At 37.3% G+C, this 14508-nt stretch overlaps 1 protein-coding gene across 10 annotated transcripts in view; it reads right to left on the reverse strand.

The window, feature by feature from the left end:
- Positions 1-14508, reverse strand: part of ARFIP1 (ARF interacting protein 1) — a 42638-nt gene that overhangs the window by 7123 nt on the left and 21007 nt on the right. For 5 of the 10 annotated variants that reach the window (XM_027456657.3, XM_027456652.3, XM_027456651.3 and 2 more), the window contains 4 exons: positions 13810-13905; positions 12227-12336; positions 6000-6221; positions 2430-2587 (listed from right to left, as the gene is read on the reverse strand). In XM_027456657.3, coding sequence (XP_027312458.1) covers positions 2430-2587; positions 6000-6221; positions 12227-12336; positions 13810-13905 — 586 coding nt within the window. The remainder of the gene's footprint in view (positions 1-2429; positions 2588-5999; positions 6222-12226; positions 12337-13809; positions 13906-14508) is intronic. The other 5 variants (XM_072037386.1, XM_027456654.3, XM_027456653.3 and 2 more) reach the window with 2 other exon arrangements.

Raw genomic sequence — 14508 nt, forward strand, 5'->3', positions numbered from 1 at the left:
ACAATCCACCCTGTGGATACAGAGGCTGCTTTTATTTATACCCTGCCAAGGGCTCGTCTTATGTCCCTAGGGAAGTCAGATACCCTGGATCACCACCACTGAGAGAGAAGAGAAAAAGTTGTCTAACAACAGAGTAAGTATTTCAGCTAATCCTGCAGTGAAGGCATATATCCCACTTCTAAATAAAACCAGATGAAAAAGGTTTTCTAATATACTTTTTTTTCCTAGCAAAGTCAGCAGCAATTAGCAAGTAAGGAGAAGCCAACACTACAAAAAAATAAGAAATTGTCATAGATGCTGCTAGCAAAAATTGAACTGAAGTTATGGTATTGGCTCTTGCCTGATAATACTTTAATTAACCCATCTAGTCTTCACATATCACTATTTAAAAAAGAAAGCCTCCTGATACTCTTCCATGTTAGAATGTACTTTTTACTACACAAATCAAGATGCAGTCATACCTTCTCTCATTTTAATGAGAAAAAAAATTGAAATACTTCTGTATTCACGAACAATAAACTTCCATTCAGTATTGTCTTCAAAAACATCAAGCAAATTTTTGTTAACAAAATTCCATGAAGTTCAGCTTTCTGTTCATCAACATGTAACATTTGTGTGTGGAAAAGCACCTACAGATTATTATTAAAGATATCACGAAATTCATCTTCTGCTTTCCAGCGTTACATAAAAGCCTACTGAACACTGGATCCTTGCCAGATAAACTATTTTTATATTTTAAAACATTACTGCAAATGGATGAGACAAACAGTGACAGCCTTTAAATTTTTTCCCCTCCTCCTATGCAATATGGGCTCCTTTGTTCAGTACCATCTAGCACTTGGCCAGGTACAGCAACCAACAATACCCAGAGATCAGCCTAGGGTCACAAGCACCCCTGCCCAAGCCTCACTCACTACTCGTTTGGTTTTGGTCTTAAAATAGTGGAACCTAGTGTATCATGTGATGGATACCGATTTCAATGGAACAAACCAGCCTATTTCTGTCTTACTTTGTCAAGTATAGACATTTATAAAACTGGAAGCATCAAAACTAAAAGCTAGTTAAAAAACAACTTGTCAGCTAGTGAGATAAGCACTCCAAAGGATAATATGTATTCTGAGGAAAAGTGATTACAGTATTCACTGGTCTCATCCTGACTTTCATTGCCACTATGATTCAGGCTTCAGTTAATGAATTTATGACTTAGTTCCAAAAGGAAACAAATTAATAAAGAGTTGATAGAAGAGGGAGAAACAGATGAATGCTAAAGTAAAACCATGTAAAGGGAAGAGAAAGATCAAAAATAAATGTGAGCTATTTTCTCATTGCAAAGTGACAGACTGGCTATGTAAGTGAAGAACCTTCATAACTTATGTGCTTTATTGAAATGACAAAAATAAAGTATTTCTTTGAGGAAGAGAAACTCAGAAGTACTTCAGGAGGAAAGAACCATACGCTCAGAAGGATTGGCAAGAACAGTCTTAGCAGATATATAAAGTTTCAAGAGGATGCCTGAAAAGCGTATGAACTGGCTTTATTTTTTTAAGGTAAAGGATTAAAAAAATAAAACACAACTTAACTGTTAGGTTAGTTATGCTTTTCATGCCTTTTGAAAGTTTACCCGAATATCAAAACAACTTATAAACACTTTGCTTATAAATGTGCTTAAAGCATTAGAGGAGAACCATTAAAAAAAGGAGAAAGCTATAGAACTCAAGACATTTGCAGTTTTTGACCTGAAAATAAAAGTGCATTAACTGCATCTTTCCGCAAATTAGAAGAAAAATGCTATCTTCTTTAATGAAACTGAAAGAGGAAAAGAATGAAGCATGAAGAACCACAACTCTAGCCACTACCAGAAGAAAATTTGTCCTCAGAGTGCTGTGCCGTATCTGGAGTAAAGGAATCTCCTGGTCAGGAAATCTGTTATCTTCTGCTAGATATTATTCACCCATTATGAAGTATTTTAGGTTTTTCCCTTTCTAGGCCAAACCTGCAACTTCTATATAAAAATTGAAGTGTGAACTACAAGTATTGTGTATCAACAGAAGCACACGATGAACTGCCTTTCAGTCAAAGATTATTTCATTAACTACAACATCGCTAGATCAAAGGGTTAATCTTGCACTGTTCCTCTGCTTAGAAAGCCACCTTAAGCTAGCAAGCAGTAAAAAAAAAAAAAAAAGCTATTCTTTTTCAGAAACAAAGATAAAAAAGTAAAATGAAGTCTACACCAGAACATTTACAAAACATTTGAAGATATGTACAACAAGATGGATAACTGTAAATTCTCATTATGTAAGTTGTGTTATACTGACAAGGTTTTAGATAGCAGGTTAGTAACTCAAATGCAAGGGCTAAACTGATATAAGGTTTGTTTCCTCAAGATTAATTGGTAATTAAAATAGCTAGACATAGAATAACTATACCTTGCACTTTCATATTGTTTCACAGTCAATAACGTATCCTCAATTGTTTTATTCACCAATGTGTTCACATTGGCAATAAAGAAGTTAATAGCCCCAAGAAGAGTCTCTCCATTTTTAGCTAGAAGTTTCTGCGTATCTGCATTGTAGCCAAACTCCTCCTGTAAACAGAGCAGAGAAAAGAACTGTAGATCATCTCAAATCATAACATTCATCAGCAGCTATAAAAAACATACAATAACACAGACATGGAAGTTCTGTCACTTCTGTTTGGACACAGTTATGATTAAACACGTATGATTTCAATACAATAGTCAGTTCACAGCTTTTATCAGATTCCTCTTACATCAGTAAAGCACTGTTTACAATTTTGAAACCATGTGATGTTAAACCCTATTTCATAATGTTTTTTTTCTGAACTTGAAAAATATTAATGCTACCTAGAAGCGCTAACAATCATTACGTTGTCATTCAGCACTGGTTTAATCCAGCATCTCTCATGTGGTTGTCTAGGTAATGCCTTAATGCCAACAGAGACACCGCTACATTAAATACAGTAATATAACTAAATTCACAAGGGCACACAGCATTAATTAGCTAATAAGTTTTCTTCTTACACATTCTGGAAAGGAGGCCTGAAAAAAAAAATTAAAGATCTGTAATATTTTATTAGGCTGTAAATAACCAAAAAAGGCAGAGCATCACAATGGATAGCAAATAAAAGCGATAACGTAGATCAGACATAAGTTTTAAATGAATAAGGGAGAAATTATCTCCAAGGCATTCGGGTCACATTTGGATATATGACTTACTGCCTTTATTTTTCCTCCCTTTTCTGACAGCAGCATAAGCACTGACCAAGGCTGCAAAGATTTTCCTAATGCATGGATGCCAAACAAGTCCAATTATTACATTTATGTCATCCATATGGCATCTTCATACTCTGCAGATGGGAGTTCTCATAAAAGAGTATAATTTCTGGTTGCAATGGCTATAAAACACACTAGGAACATATTTGGAACTTGGTCTGCCAATAACTGACTCAGAAGCACTGTATTCTCCCAGTTTCCTTTCATCTAAAACAAACAACCGAAGCCAAATGATATTTCATGTTAACTTAATGACTTCATGTGGGTAAGGCTAATGGGCAGTGGTAAAGGAAGAAGTTTCTAGGAAAGGAGATGCAGTGGAAATGAGCAATTTAAGGGAGAAAATAGGAAGACAACGCAGGGCACCTTTTCATGAGCTAAGATCTAAAAAATCCTGCTAAAAGGTAACTTTGTCTCCTTCATTTTGCACAGCTGTTCGTATGGCAGAAGTATTCCCTCAGATCACCACAGATCCTGCTGAAATCAAGTAAAAGCATTTTCCAGCTGGTTTTCCTCTGACATTGCTAACTACACAGCAACACAAGCACTAGCACAGGGAAGAAGCAGGAGCATCCAGGCAAAGGCAACAGCACAAGTCAGACTGCTCCTCTAGCAGGACTTAGTCTGAACTTTTCCTCCTACAGGCAAGACCACAATTAGTTCTCCAGCTGGTCCTCTGACCCGGATCAGTGCAGACCCAGATGAGCAATATTACCCAATTCAAAGCAGGGGGGTAAGACAGATGGGACCTTAGTGGTCTGCGGTACTGAGAGACAGACATGCAAACCACCAAAGCTGTCTTGCTACTGGTTCATAATTTCACAGGAAAAAAAGTGAGTTTTGTCTGCAGCCTTTGCAGATAACACTTATGACAGACAGGAAATCCTTTCTGTATCAAGAGTTCGTGCTCTATGCACAGGTCAATTAAAATTGGAAGGCATCAGTCTGTATAATTAGAGGCACATGAGCCTGGAACCAGGAGTTACCTTTGTATCCAAGAGAGAAACTGTAAAACATTCATACTAAGTAATGCCTCTGTAGATACCACATTAAAATCTCATTTTGTTAACATGCATAAACCAAACAATATTACCTTTAAGAAGTGATTTTTTCCCCCTTACATGCTGCTATCAAATTAAACATTAAAGACTAACTGTCAGAAATTCCACTTGCAGCCTCGCACAAGTTTCAGAAACAACAATGCTATCCAAACATTCAAGAACAGGCCGGGCTACAGACAGTAATACAGTACAGATTAAACAAAGGGAAAACACAAAGAGGAAAGAGACAAACATCAGGCAAGTCTCCAAGAGGCAAAGGTTAGATAACTTTTATTACAGCAGCAGAAACCTTTATTTGATTTTTATGAACAGCCCCATTCAATAACCTACATAAGAGATGAATGACTGAAACAAATTCCAAGACCAGTACAAGATGCTGAAAGAACCTGGAGGAACAGTATTCCCATTAGAAATACAAGCTATTCATGGAAAAAGCATTCATTAAACAAGAGCACAATGCCAGATTTAATCCAAGTTTCAGAAGAAACATCCAGCTTCAGCGCATACTTCATAACAAAGTTCTGCCACAAACCACATACCCACATTTGTGTCAAGAGTCAACTGATTACTCAGAACTACTACTTTTAGCAGATTTGATTTCTTAGCTGCTAGAAGTGCTATATTTTCAGATTTTCATCTGTCAGGCTATAATACTAGGACTTGCACTGCAGTAGATTTTTCTTTTCATTTTCCTTTTTTTTTAAAAAACAAACAAACAAACAAAAAAAAACTAGCTACCAGTTAAGACTCCTATTTATAAACATTAACTCCATCTCCTCCCCTGAAACTCAGGAGGAGTAGGGAATCATGAAAAGGGAGTAATAAACACAAGTTTCACCTTTAATAACAACGTTAATTGGGGCTGTTTTGGCACCTGTGTCTTAGGAAATCATTAAAACCCTGGTTTTCCAAAGGATCAGTATCGGTATCAAACTGATTATTCTGTAATTTCAGAGTTCAATCACTGTAGAAGCAAACCAGCTATTTTTTGGTATGCTACATTTACCTTCTTTCTTTACAGCACACAGCTTTATGATCAGTAAGAAAATGACAGTGTTACATAAGCTTCTAAACTTCTAAGAACAACCCAAATGCAGTTATCTGAAATTGTCTCTCTCGCTCAGAAACTCCAAAGAATATAGATTAGTCCTGTTAGTAGCAAAATTCTGATTAAAAAAATGGACTCTGAGATGAAGTCTCGGTGCTTCAATTTACTATAGAAAAATCATTTACTCACATTTCACATGTAGAAGTGAAGTAATGTGCCCTACTCTACTTACTCCCAGGCATATTCCCCAAAGACATCCTGTAATTGGCATGAAGTAATGCTCTGGAACACTGACATTTCATTAGAAGCAAAAGGAGTCGTAAAATGCATTTTCTATACACAAAGCAAAGTTGTCAGCTCTTGAGTCCAATTATCAGCTAAAGGCAAACATTTAGAAACAATTAAGAACTCCAGTAACTGCAATGATATCCTATAGTTTTAAATTAATTACATAAATTTTTAACAAAAAGAACATCATGTTGTTACCAACAATGCTTATAGAAATAGCTGCTAGATACTATACACCCTGCACAAGTCAATTAGGCTTATCTTCATCTCTGCCCTTTTTTTTTTTTAAACACTATAAAAGTCTTACATGAAGTTCCAATGATTTCAAACTCAGGTCAGCAAAAGCATCTCCAAGTTGCCTCTGGGTGTGCACCATCTGGAAGAGTTGTGTGGACAGTGTCTGTGCCAGTTTCAAGATATTTTCGTATTTTTTTTTGTTATCTCTCAATATATCTATTTGAGCTTCTAGTTCCAGATCTACTGTTCTCGAGCCACGACCCAGTTTTTCAGAGATGATCTGACGTGTACACTGGAAAAAAATTTAAATTATAAAGAATCAAATATATCCAAGACAACACAGCATACACCCATTTTCAGCTTCAAGGGACAGATAATTACACACAATTCTTTCACAATCACCCCTCCCAATATAAGTTTGCACAACAAACTGAAAAAACAACACACTCTTTAGAAGTTCATCAGGACTCAGCAAGAACAGTTGGACAAGTCTCAACTCTTACTAATATGAATATTCAAGTTAGCAAATCAAGAGCATAACTAATTGCTTCTCAAGTAAAAGAATGCTTATCTCTTTTACATTTGGTGAATCTTATTAAGTTAAAAGAAGCAATTATTTAGCTCGCTATATTAAAGTCCATTAATGGAAGTACTACCAGTTTTGCATAAAAATTTCTACTCAGTCATCTTTCAGGCTTTGTCTACCAACCATCCAATTCCAAACGACGCATAGCTGCTTTATTTATTTATTTATTAAGCTTCCAGTGAGACCCTGAACAGCTCTAAGTTTTTACTTTCATTTTTTGGAGATAGAAGATGATGGATGGGAGGGCCATCTTTACTATGCTTTTAAAGCTGACTCACAACTTTCACTAAGAAACATATAAAAATTATTAAAATGCATTTCTCATTATTCACACAGCTATAAAATGGAGCTAATTGTTAAGAGTACTACTTGTAACCAAAAAAGTCTTTCTGAGGCAGCTCTGCAGTTCATTAACACAGTGAGCAACAAAACCTGCTCTTCCTAAGCCAGCCAAAGGGTACGACAGCTTCGGCAGCTGCCACATTCCAGTTACCTGTGACATCTCCTTGCCAGAGATTTGAACCCGACTCAACAGTGAGCCTCCCAAGACGCACCACTGGGGCTTCCCCTTGGGTGATGCATCGGAGAAGCCAATTGCCAAGCAGATGTGGCAAAACCATGCAACTTCTCTATGTAAAGGAGCAATTATTTGCTGCTCTAGTTATGATTAATCTTAAATTAATCCGTGGTTCCAAGAGGTGAAGACAAAATTAAGTTACACATATGAAGGAGGACTGCTAGAAACAGAATTACAAGGCAACTACATTCACAAAAAAAAAAAAAAGCACAAAATGTAAGTTTCATTAGGAGAGATAAAGCCCAACTCTATCTTAAAACATATTCCCAGGGTACATTACACCACTAGATTTTCCAGGATTGCCAAATTCAAGGAATTTGGATTAGTCTGGTCTTCACTTACTTCCAAAGGAGATACTCTTTCAACCTTCTAGAACTTCTCAATAATTTCTAAATTGAATAGACAAAAACAAGGAAGACTCAAAAAAAGAATCAAGTAGAACAAGATGGTCATAAATGATAAGCTTTAGATTGGAAGCCAGGAGTTGGGCTACCTCATTAGACTCAACAAGTTAACAAGAAAGAGCATAGCTAACCTAGTAGAAATTTTTCTGTCAAGAATCTGAAATTTTGGAGAGCACACCAGGTCATATCATCACAGAATTGACCTTTAATACTAAGGCCTGCAACTGAAATTGTAAAAAGTCTTAAAGAGTATGCCAGGAGTATAAATAAGCATTTGACAAGACATAAAAGCAAACATGGAATTAAAGGAGAAATGCTGGCTATTTTCCAAGAAAATGCTCAGACACATACCTATTGAAATTAAAGGAAACGTCGTGAAAGGTAGAATTTTTGGAAGCAAAAAAATTTTCACACAGGAAGAAGTTACTTTCACCAAAGGAGTACTTGCCTCAGAAGTTCTGACAAAATACATGAAGAAAACAGTACTGGCAAATGAGAAAATGAGGAATGAGTCAGTTGAAATACTTATTCCGTATGCTTCATTAAAGTGAGATGTAGTTGAAGCTGAACACTGAACAAGAGTAACAAAGGGGATGCACCTACCTACTGTTTTCATTTACGCTGGTTCTAACTGAACTAGCTTAAAGACAGTTGCTCTATTTTCTCACTAGAAAACAGAGAGAATATTCCACACGCAAATTGTTTGGCATTGTTTTAAAAAGAAACCTATAAAGAACATTTTCCTGCATAATAATACCACGCTTCTCAAGAAGTGAAAAGGTATACGAGGCAAATTTTAAGAAAAATAATTCTCAAAGCAAAAAGCAACAAACAACAGCAATAGATTTAAGGGAAACGTCTCAGAAATACAAGTTCTACTAGTAGTCCAGTAGAGGCTTGTGAAACAGATACAGTGTTTTTTCCTCAAAGTTTAAGCTGTTGTAACCCAGACTGCATTAAAAGAAGTGTGACCAGCAGGTCAAGGGAGGTGATTCTCCCCCTCTACTCTGCTCTCTTGAGAACCCACCTGGAGCACTGCTCAGCTCTGAGGCCCCCGACCTAAGACAGAAACAGACCTGTTAGAGCAGGTCCAAAGGAGGGCCACAAAGATGACCAAAGTGCTGGAGCACCTCTCCTGTGAAGACAGGCTGAGGACATTGGGGTTTTTCAGTCTTGAGAAGATAAGGCTCCAAGAAGACCTCATTGTGGCCTTCCAGTACCTAAAGGAAGCCTACAGGAAAGGTGGAGAGGGACTCTTTGCCAGAGCATTTAGTGATAGGACAAAGGGAAATAGAATCTGAAAGAAGGGAGATTTAGATTAGATATTTGGAAGAAATTCTCTACTATGAGGGTGGTGAGGCACTGGCACAGGCTCCCCAGAGAAGCTGTGGCTGCCCCATCCCTGGAGGTGTTCAAGGCCAGGTTAGATGGGGCTTTGAGCAACCTGGTCTGGTGGGAGGTGTCCCTGCCCAGGGGGATTTGGAACTCAATGATCTGCAAGGTCTCTTCCAACCCAAACCATTCTATGATTCATTCTGTGATGAAAAACAAGAAGATAAGCTGCTTTATTAGAATCGTTGAAAGCAAAGAAGAGTCACAAATTCCTTGGGTCTGTCTTACTACTAAAATGAAAAAACCTCTCTCATCCAAAGGGGGAGTCTGGGGAAGGGAAAGAACAAAAAATGCTCTGGCTGTTAGATTATGGGAGAAGAAAAGAGAACAACTTTTGAGGCTAACTCATGATTACTAAGGAACAGAAGACTGGAGGGAATGAAGAGGGCCACTAGTTGCAAAGGCAACAAAATAATCTCATTACATCATGAGTTCGGGGAGAAGGTTAAGTGGTCTATGAAAATTCACGATTAGGCTAGGCAGAAGTGCAACATCAACCCCCTGTAATTATCAATGGTAAACAGTTGCTTAAACAGACACAGAAGTAGAAGATAACAAAAGCAAATGTGTCCCATTCACAGAAACGCATAGGGGACAAAAAACAGGGTATACAAAATATATACAGGCATACTTAATCATCACCTCACAGATGGGTATGATCTCTGGACGTAACAGAGAAAGCTGCTAAGGAGTGGTATCTGCAAGTAAGAGCTGGCTGACAAAGAGGACAACTGGAATGGAAAGCTAAAAACAAAGTGACAGATACTGACGATGCCAGGAAAAAGGTGGAAGGTCTCTGAAGCACACTTTAAAGAAATCGTTGTTTAGACACTGACGATCTATCTTCCTGAAGATTTCACACATCTGATCAGTGAGGAAGATTTACAGAAGAGAACCAACTGACTTCGCAAAGCTTCAGAATTTTAGTTCCAGTTACACATTTCTTAATTCTAAATGGTTCCCAGCAAGTGGCCTGCAGAAAAAGGAAGGCCTAAATAAAGACTGATCGACTACATCTCATTGTTGATGTACATTCTATCAAGGCACTGCAGCCGTAACACAGGAGTTGTGTGACTCATACATCAACTGTTGAAGTCGGTAAAGTCAAAGCTTAAAAAATAACTTTTCTGAAGTTTAAAAAAAGCAACTAGTGATTTGAAGAGTTGCATTCATCCAATAGTCACTTTCTTCATCTAAATGCCCACACAAAGTTCCTGCATACATTTCAGGACAAGGCATTACTGGGATACACCAAAGTTCCCCTCACTCAGCACCCTACCTCTCACAGTGGCCAAAAGAGGCCTTAAAAAGACTGTGTGCCAGCACACAGAAAAAATTTCTTCTAAATTCAGTCCCCAGAATCCAGTAATTTCCATCTCATAATCCCTGACACAGTGCTGGAGATACTATTCCTGCCAGTTCCCTAAATAACTTGGTAACAGCTTCACCACTAACTGCACTTGCAGATTAATGCCTAGTACATAGAATGACATCGTTTCAGCTCCTAGGGGTTCAACTGCCAACTTCCCTAACCATGTATTGCTGCCCTTCATTTCCACATCTAACATATAATCAGTTAGCTATTACAAGATAAAGAGGAGGTTTCTTCCCATGACCTTCCTGAAAAGAAACCAATGCCACTATGTCCACAAATTGAAATACTGTCCCTAACAAATGACACGTTTTTTTTTTGTATAGACTGTATAGAAAGTATTTTAAAGTGGCATCTCCAGGGACATTTGTATAACGCTACGCCTATTCAGATAAACTCAGATGATCTAAGACAGCTCTAAAATAAAAGTCACGATGTTTCAGGAGTCCTATCTTAACTGATTCACCTCCTCAGGCATATTTGAGAGACAATCTCAAGTTTCCAGATTCCAAGAAGACAGATTCATTTGATTTTCTGGAAGTGCTAGTCTTCGCTATTCCACAACTGATGAAATTCTAGGTTTCAGGGAGGGAAAGGTTTAAACCAAGAAACACATGTATATACTTTTTTTTTTTTTTTTAAACCAAGACTGCCAAAGAAATAATTTTCTGAACAGGGATCTAAGACCACCATTCCAGCACTTTTCACTAATCCTCTGGTTATTGGTGTGCATAAACAGGTTTATAATCCTTCTGCAATTGTGACACAGGGTTTTCTTGATTTTGTTCTTTTAAAATCAAAGCACCAGAAAGAGAGAGTAAGATCATATCCTCTTATTTATTTGTGATATAAATTTGTGGTATAGCAGATTAAGTCTCAAGAGTCAGTGTTTCTTAAATGGACACAGAATTTTAGAGAACAACTTCAGCTAAGTAGCATGTACTCTGACTGGACCACAGAAGGCTGCAAGAAAGGCTGACAGACTCCTGCAGTTGCCACAAAATTTATGTTACATGCAAAGTAGAAATTCTAAAATCAATTTAGTTAGACAAAGAAAAGGATCAAACTTCTGATTCTACCACAAAGACCAGCACAAACATTTTCTAGTGGGTAGAATGTCCCTATCATCCCCTGGTTCCCATCCTTACTTGGGTGAATGCCCTTACCGGATTTGAGAATACTGGAGGGTTTCAGACCTCTGTTTTACACAGGAAAAAAATTTAAAACAAATTTCTCATTGCTTTATGGTTTGATGCAGGTCCTACTGATGCACACCCCTACCTGTCCACACCTCTGCCATTTGAGTTTTAATGCAAAGCTGTTTTTCAAAACCAGTCTTTGTTTAAAGCTCCTGATTAAAATATATTCCATGACACTTGTTCCTTACTTTGTGGCTTTTTAATGAGAGTCACAGCTGGCAAATTGGCTCTTTAAGAACCTTTTCTTTTTTCTTTTGTTATTACCTTAATTTCATCAATTACCAGTTGATCTCAAAGAATTGCCATTGGAAAATAACATATGAGTTGAAAGCAACAATTTCAATACTAAGAAAAAATTCAGCCAAGATATAACAAAAACATCAGAACAGCAATTAACAAGTTTGGAACTTACACGTGGGCCTATGAGCTAAAATTCTACTGTATCTGTAATCAGCTCAGCAAAAAGACTCAAGAGTTAGAGTTGAAGTCTGTATGATCTTTTGAAGGGGACAGAGACATAACATTTCCTCCTTGTTATATAAATGCCTTTAAAAAATTTCCCGTTTAACACCATGGATTTAAAAAGGCTAACAAAGGTTACACCTGGAAGAAAACTAAGCCTTCTGCACACATTCTTGTTTATGCTTACTGAAACAACAGATTACTTCCTCTCATACCGCAGCGCAATGCTTCGAAAGCTTTAATCTGATCTAGTCACAAACTCATTTCTAGAATATACATGCACACACAAATGTAGGACTGCGTACCTTGTAGGTGTTTAGACTCCACTTTCTCACCAATTCCAATTTCTCCATTGCTGGATTCTTTACTTCATCTGCTAACACAACAGGTCCACTCTTCTGCTGAGCTCTGCCCCCTGTGTCAGAAATAAAGCAAGTCTTTAAGGCCTTTTTGTTTTGTTTAAGGGATCTACAGCAAGTAAGGAAGATTTGTGCAATTGCACATGCAAAAGCAGAACAAGGTGAGAGTAACAGCTTTAATAAACAGGCAAATTTTCAATATCGATTCAGAAGTTATTTTATAAATGATAGGAAGCATATATATAATATCAGTAATTTTACGTAGCGATAGGCTGAACAAAGCTTACCCGAATGCAAGGAATTTTACTAACCAACCTTACAATAGCTTTAGATACACATTTATTACCTAATCCATGATTTAAAATTCCAGTAGTTGATCATCATCCTGGATTTAGCCAATCTAAAAGTTGGTTTACACCCTGCAGATCACTCAATGAAAACGATTGACATATAACAACTGCTGTAACAGAGTACATCCAGTAAAACCAGTAAAGAAATCTCAAAACAGACTTTTCCTCCAATGAATGTTAGCCTTTCCAAAAGACATTTTCAGCCACAAAAAGAATCACTCTTTAAATATATCTCAGCTTTTTAGCTCTTGGTTTAGTAATAATTCTACAAACAGCCAGGGTAAAAGAGCAATGAAGATACAACTGCAAGCAACACATCAAAATATCTACAGCCAGTTGGCACATATTTGTGGTTGAATACTGAGCGTTCTCAAGCTAGTATGGGATATCACAGATTCTAAGTTTTAATTTGGAAAAACTCATTCTGGTGTCCTAAACAGTAAGAACTGCAAAGATCTACCAATTTAAGCAACTTTATTTATTTATTCATGTGCAGTTTTGACTATTGCTGCTTCTATATCATTCGAATAATCCTGAATGCTACTTAGAGTCACCTTAGCCCTGCTAGGTTATTTACGTAAGTAAGAGCTTGGAAAAAGAGTCTATCCAGATGCCTCAAGATACTCCTTTAGCATCAAGCACCACTGTCCTTTACGTCTTCAAAATGCTGTGCAAACATTAAGTAATTAATCCTCTCAACACCCTTATGAGGTAACTGAATAAGTTCTCTCCTTTTACATAGAAGGAAACAGACAAAGATGTTAAGTAATTTGCCCATAGGCACAAAATGAGTCAAGTGGCAAAGCCTAGTTTGGGTGTTATGAATTCCTAATTGCCACCTCATACTCAGTCCTACTGGAACATGTGAACATTTTGGCAAAAAGAAAGCCCAAAGTTTCAGCTTTAACCTAAATAAAAGATCCTGGTTATTCACATTTTGCTACTGTTCGTTAGTATGAAGATTCGGTAATTAATTGTTTTTCGCATTATAGAGCAAAAAGCAGCATACAGAAAGGAAAGCAAAGGATATTTTGTCAACCGTTAAAATCCAGAAATGAGAACCACCAAAAGACCCCAGAAATTGCATTTCTAAATAACAGTAAATCAAATTATTAGAGATGGAGGAGTTAGTACAGCGTCAGCAGACACAAGGGCGTTATCCGTTCAGTGCTATGATACCTGTGGGAATAATTAAATCACAACCTTGTCCAGCCAGTCTGCTAGCTGCTGCACTGCTAGGAGATATAACAGATGGTTTGGGTGATGCTGAGGAACCTGAAAAGTGGACACATTTAACATGAAAATCCACCATCTTCCCTTCGGAGCCAACACGCACTTTTACGCAGACAGGTTTTCAAAGCAACAAAGTATTTGTTTCAGCAACACACTAAGTATTCCCAGGAAAGTTACTGGAATCTCTGGTGGAAACACTTTTGAAAAGGTGCAGATGTTCGTATGAACTTCTCCAAGTTTTTGTGATTTAATCTTTTTTTTTTTTTTTTTTTTTTTTAAATCATGATGCCAAACTTTGCTTTCTTCTTAAAGAATCGTCAAAATAGAACCGACAGGTTCACCAGTGAAGTTTACACTGCCAACAGAAGATTCCAGGAGACACTGTTAGAACATGCGGCTGCTGCAGTTGAAACCACTGGTTTGGGGTTAGGTAGATTTTACGCCGCAGTGATGCTGAATGATATTCATGGCATTAAGGAATGAAGCAGGCTCTGAAAATCTGGACCAATTTCAATTAAACTTGATTACCATCTGTGCCTAAATCTATGACAAAAAAACACCTCAGCAATAACCTCTCCTAAAAGGACAGGAGAAAGATCATAGGAGCCATTAGCTGTTAAGGTGTGTAACTTCCTTCTCAAGAGA

This window comes from Anas platyrhynchos, chromosome 4 (genome assembly GCF_047663525.1).
Source record: "Anas platyrhynchos isolate ZD024472 breed Pekin duck chromosome 4, IASCAAS_PekinDuck_T2T, whole genome shotgun sequence".
Lineage (NCBI taxonomy): Eukaryota > Metazoa > Chordata > Aves > Anseriformes > Anatidae > Anas > Anas platyrhynchos.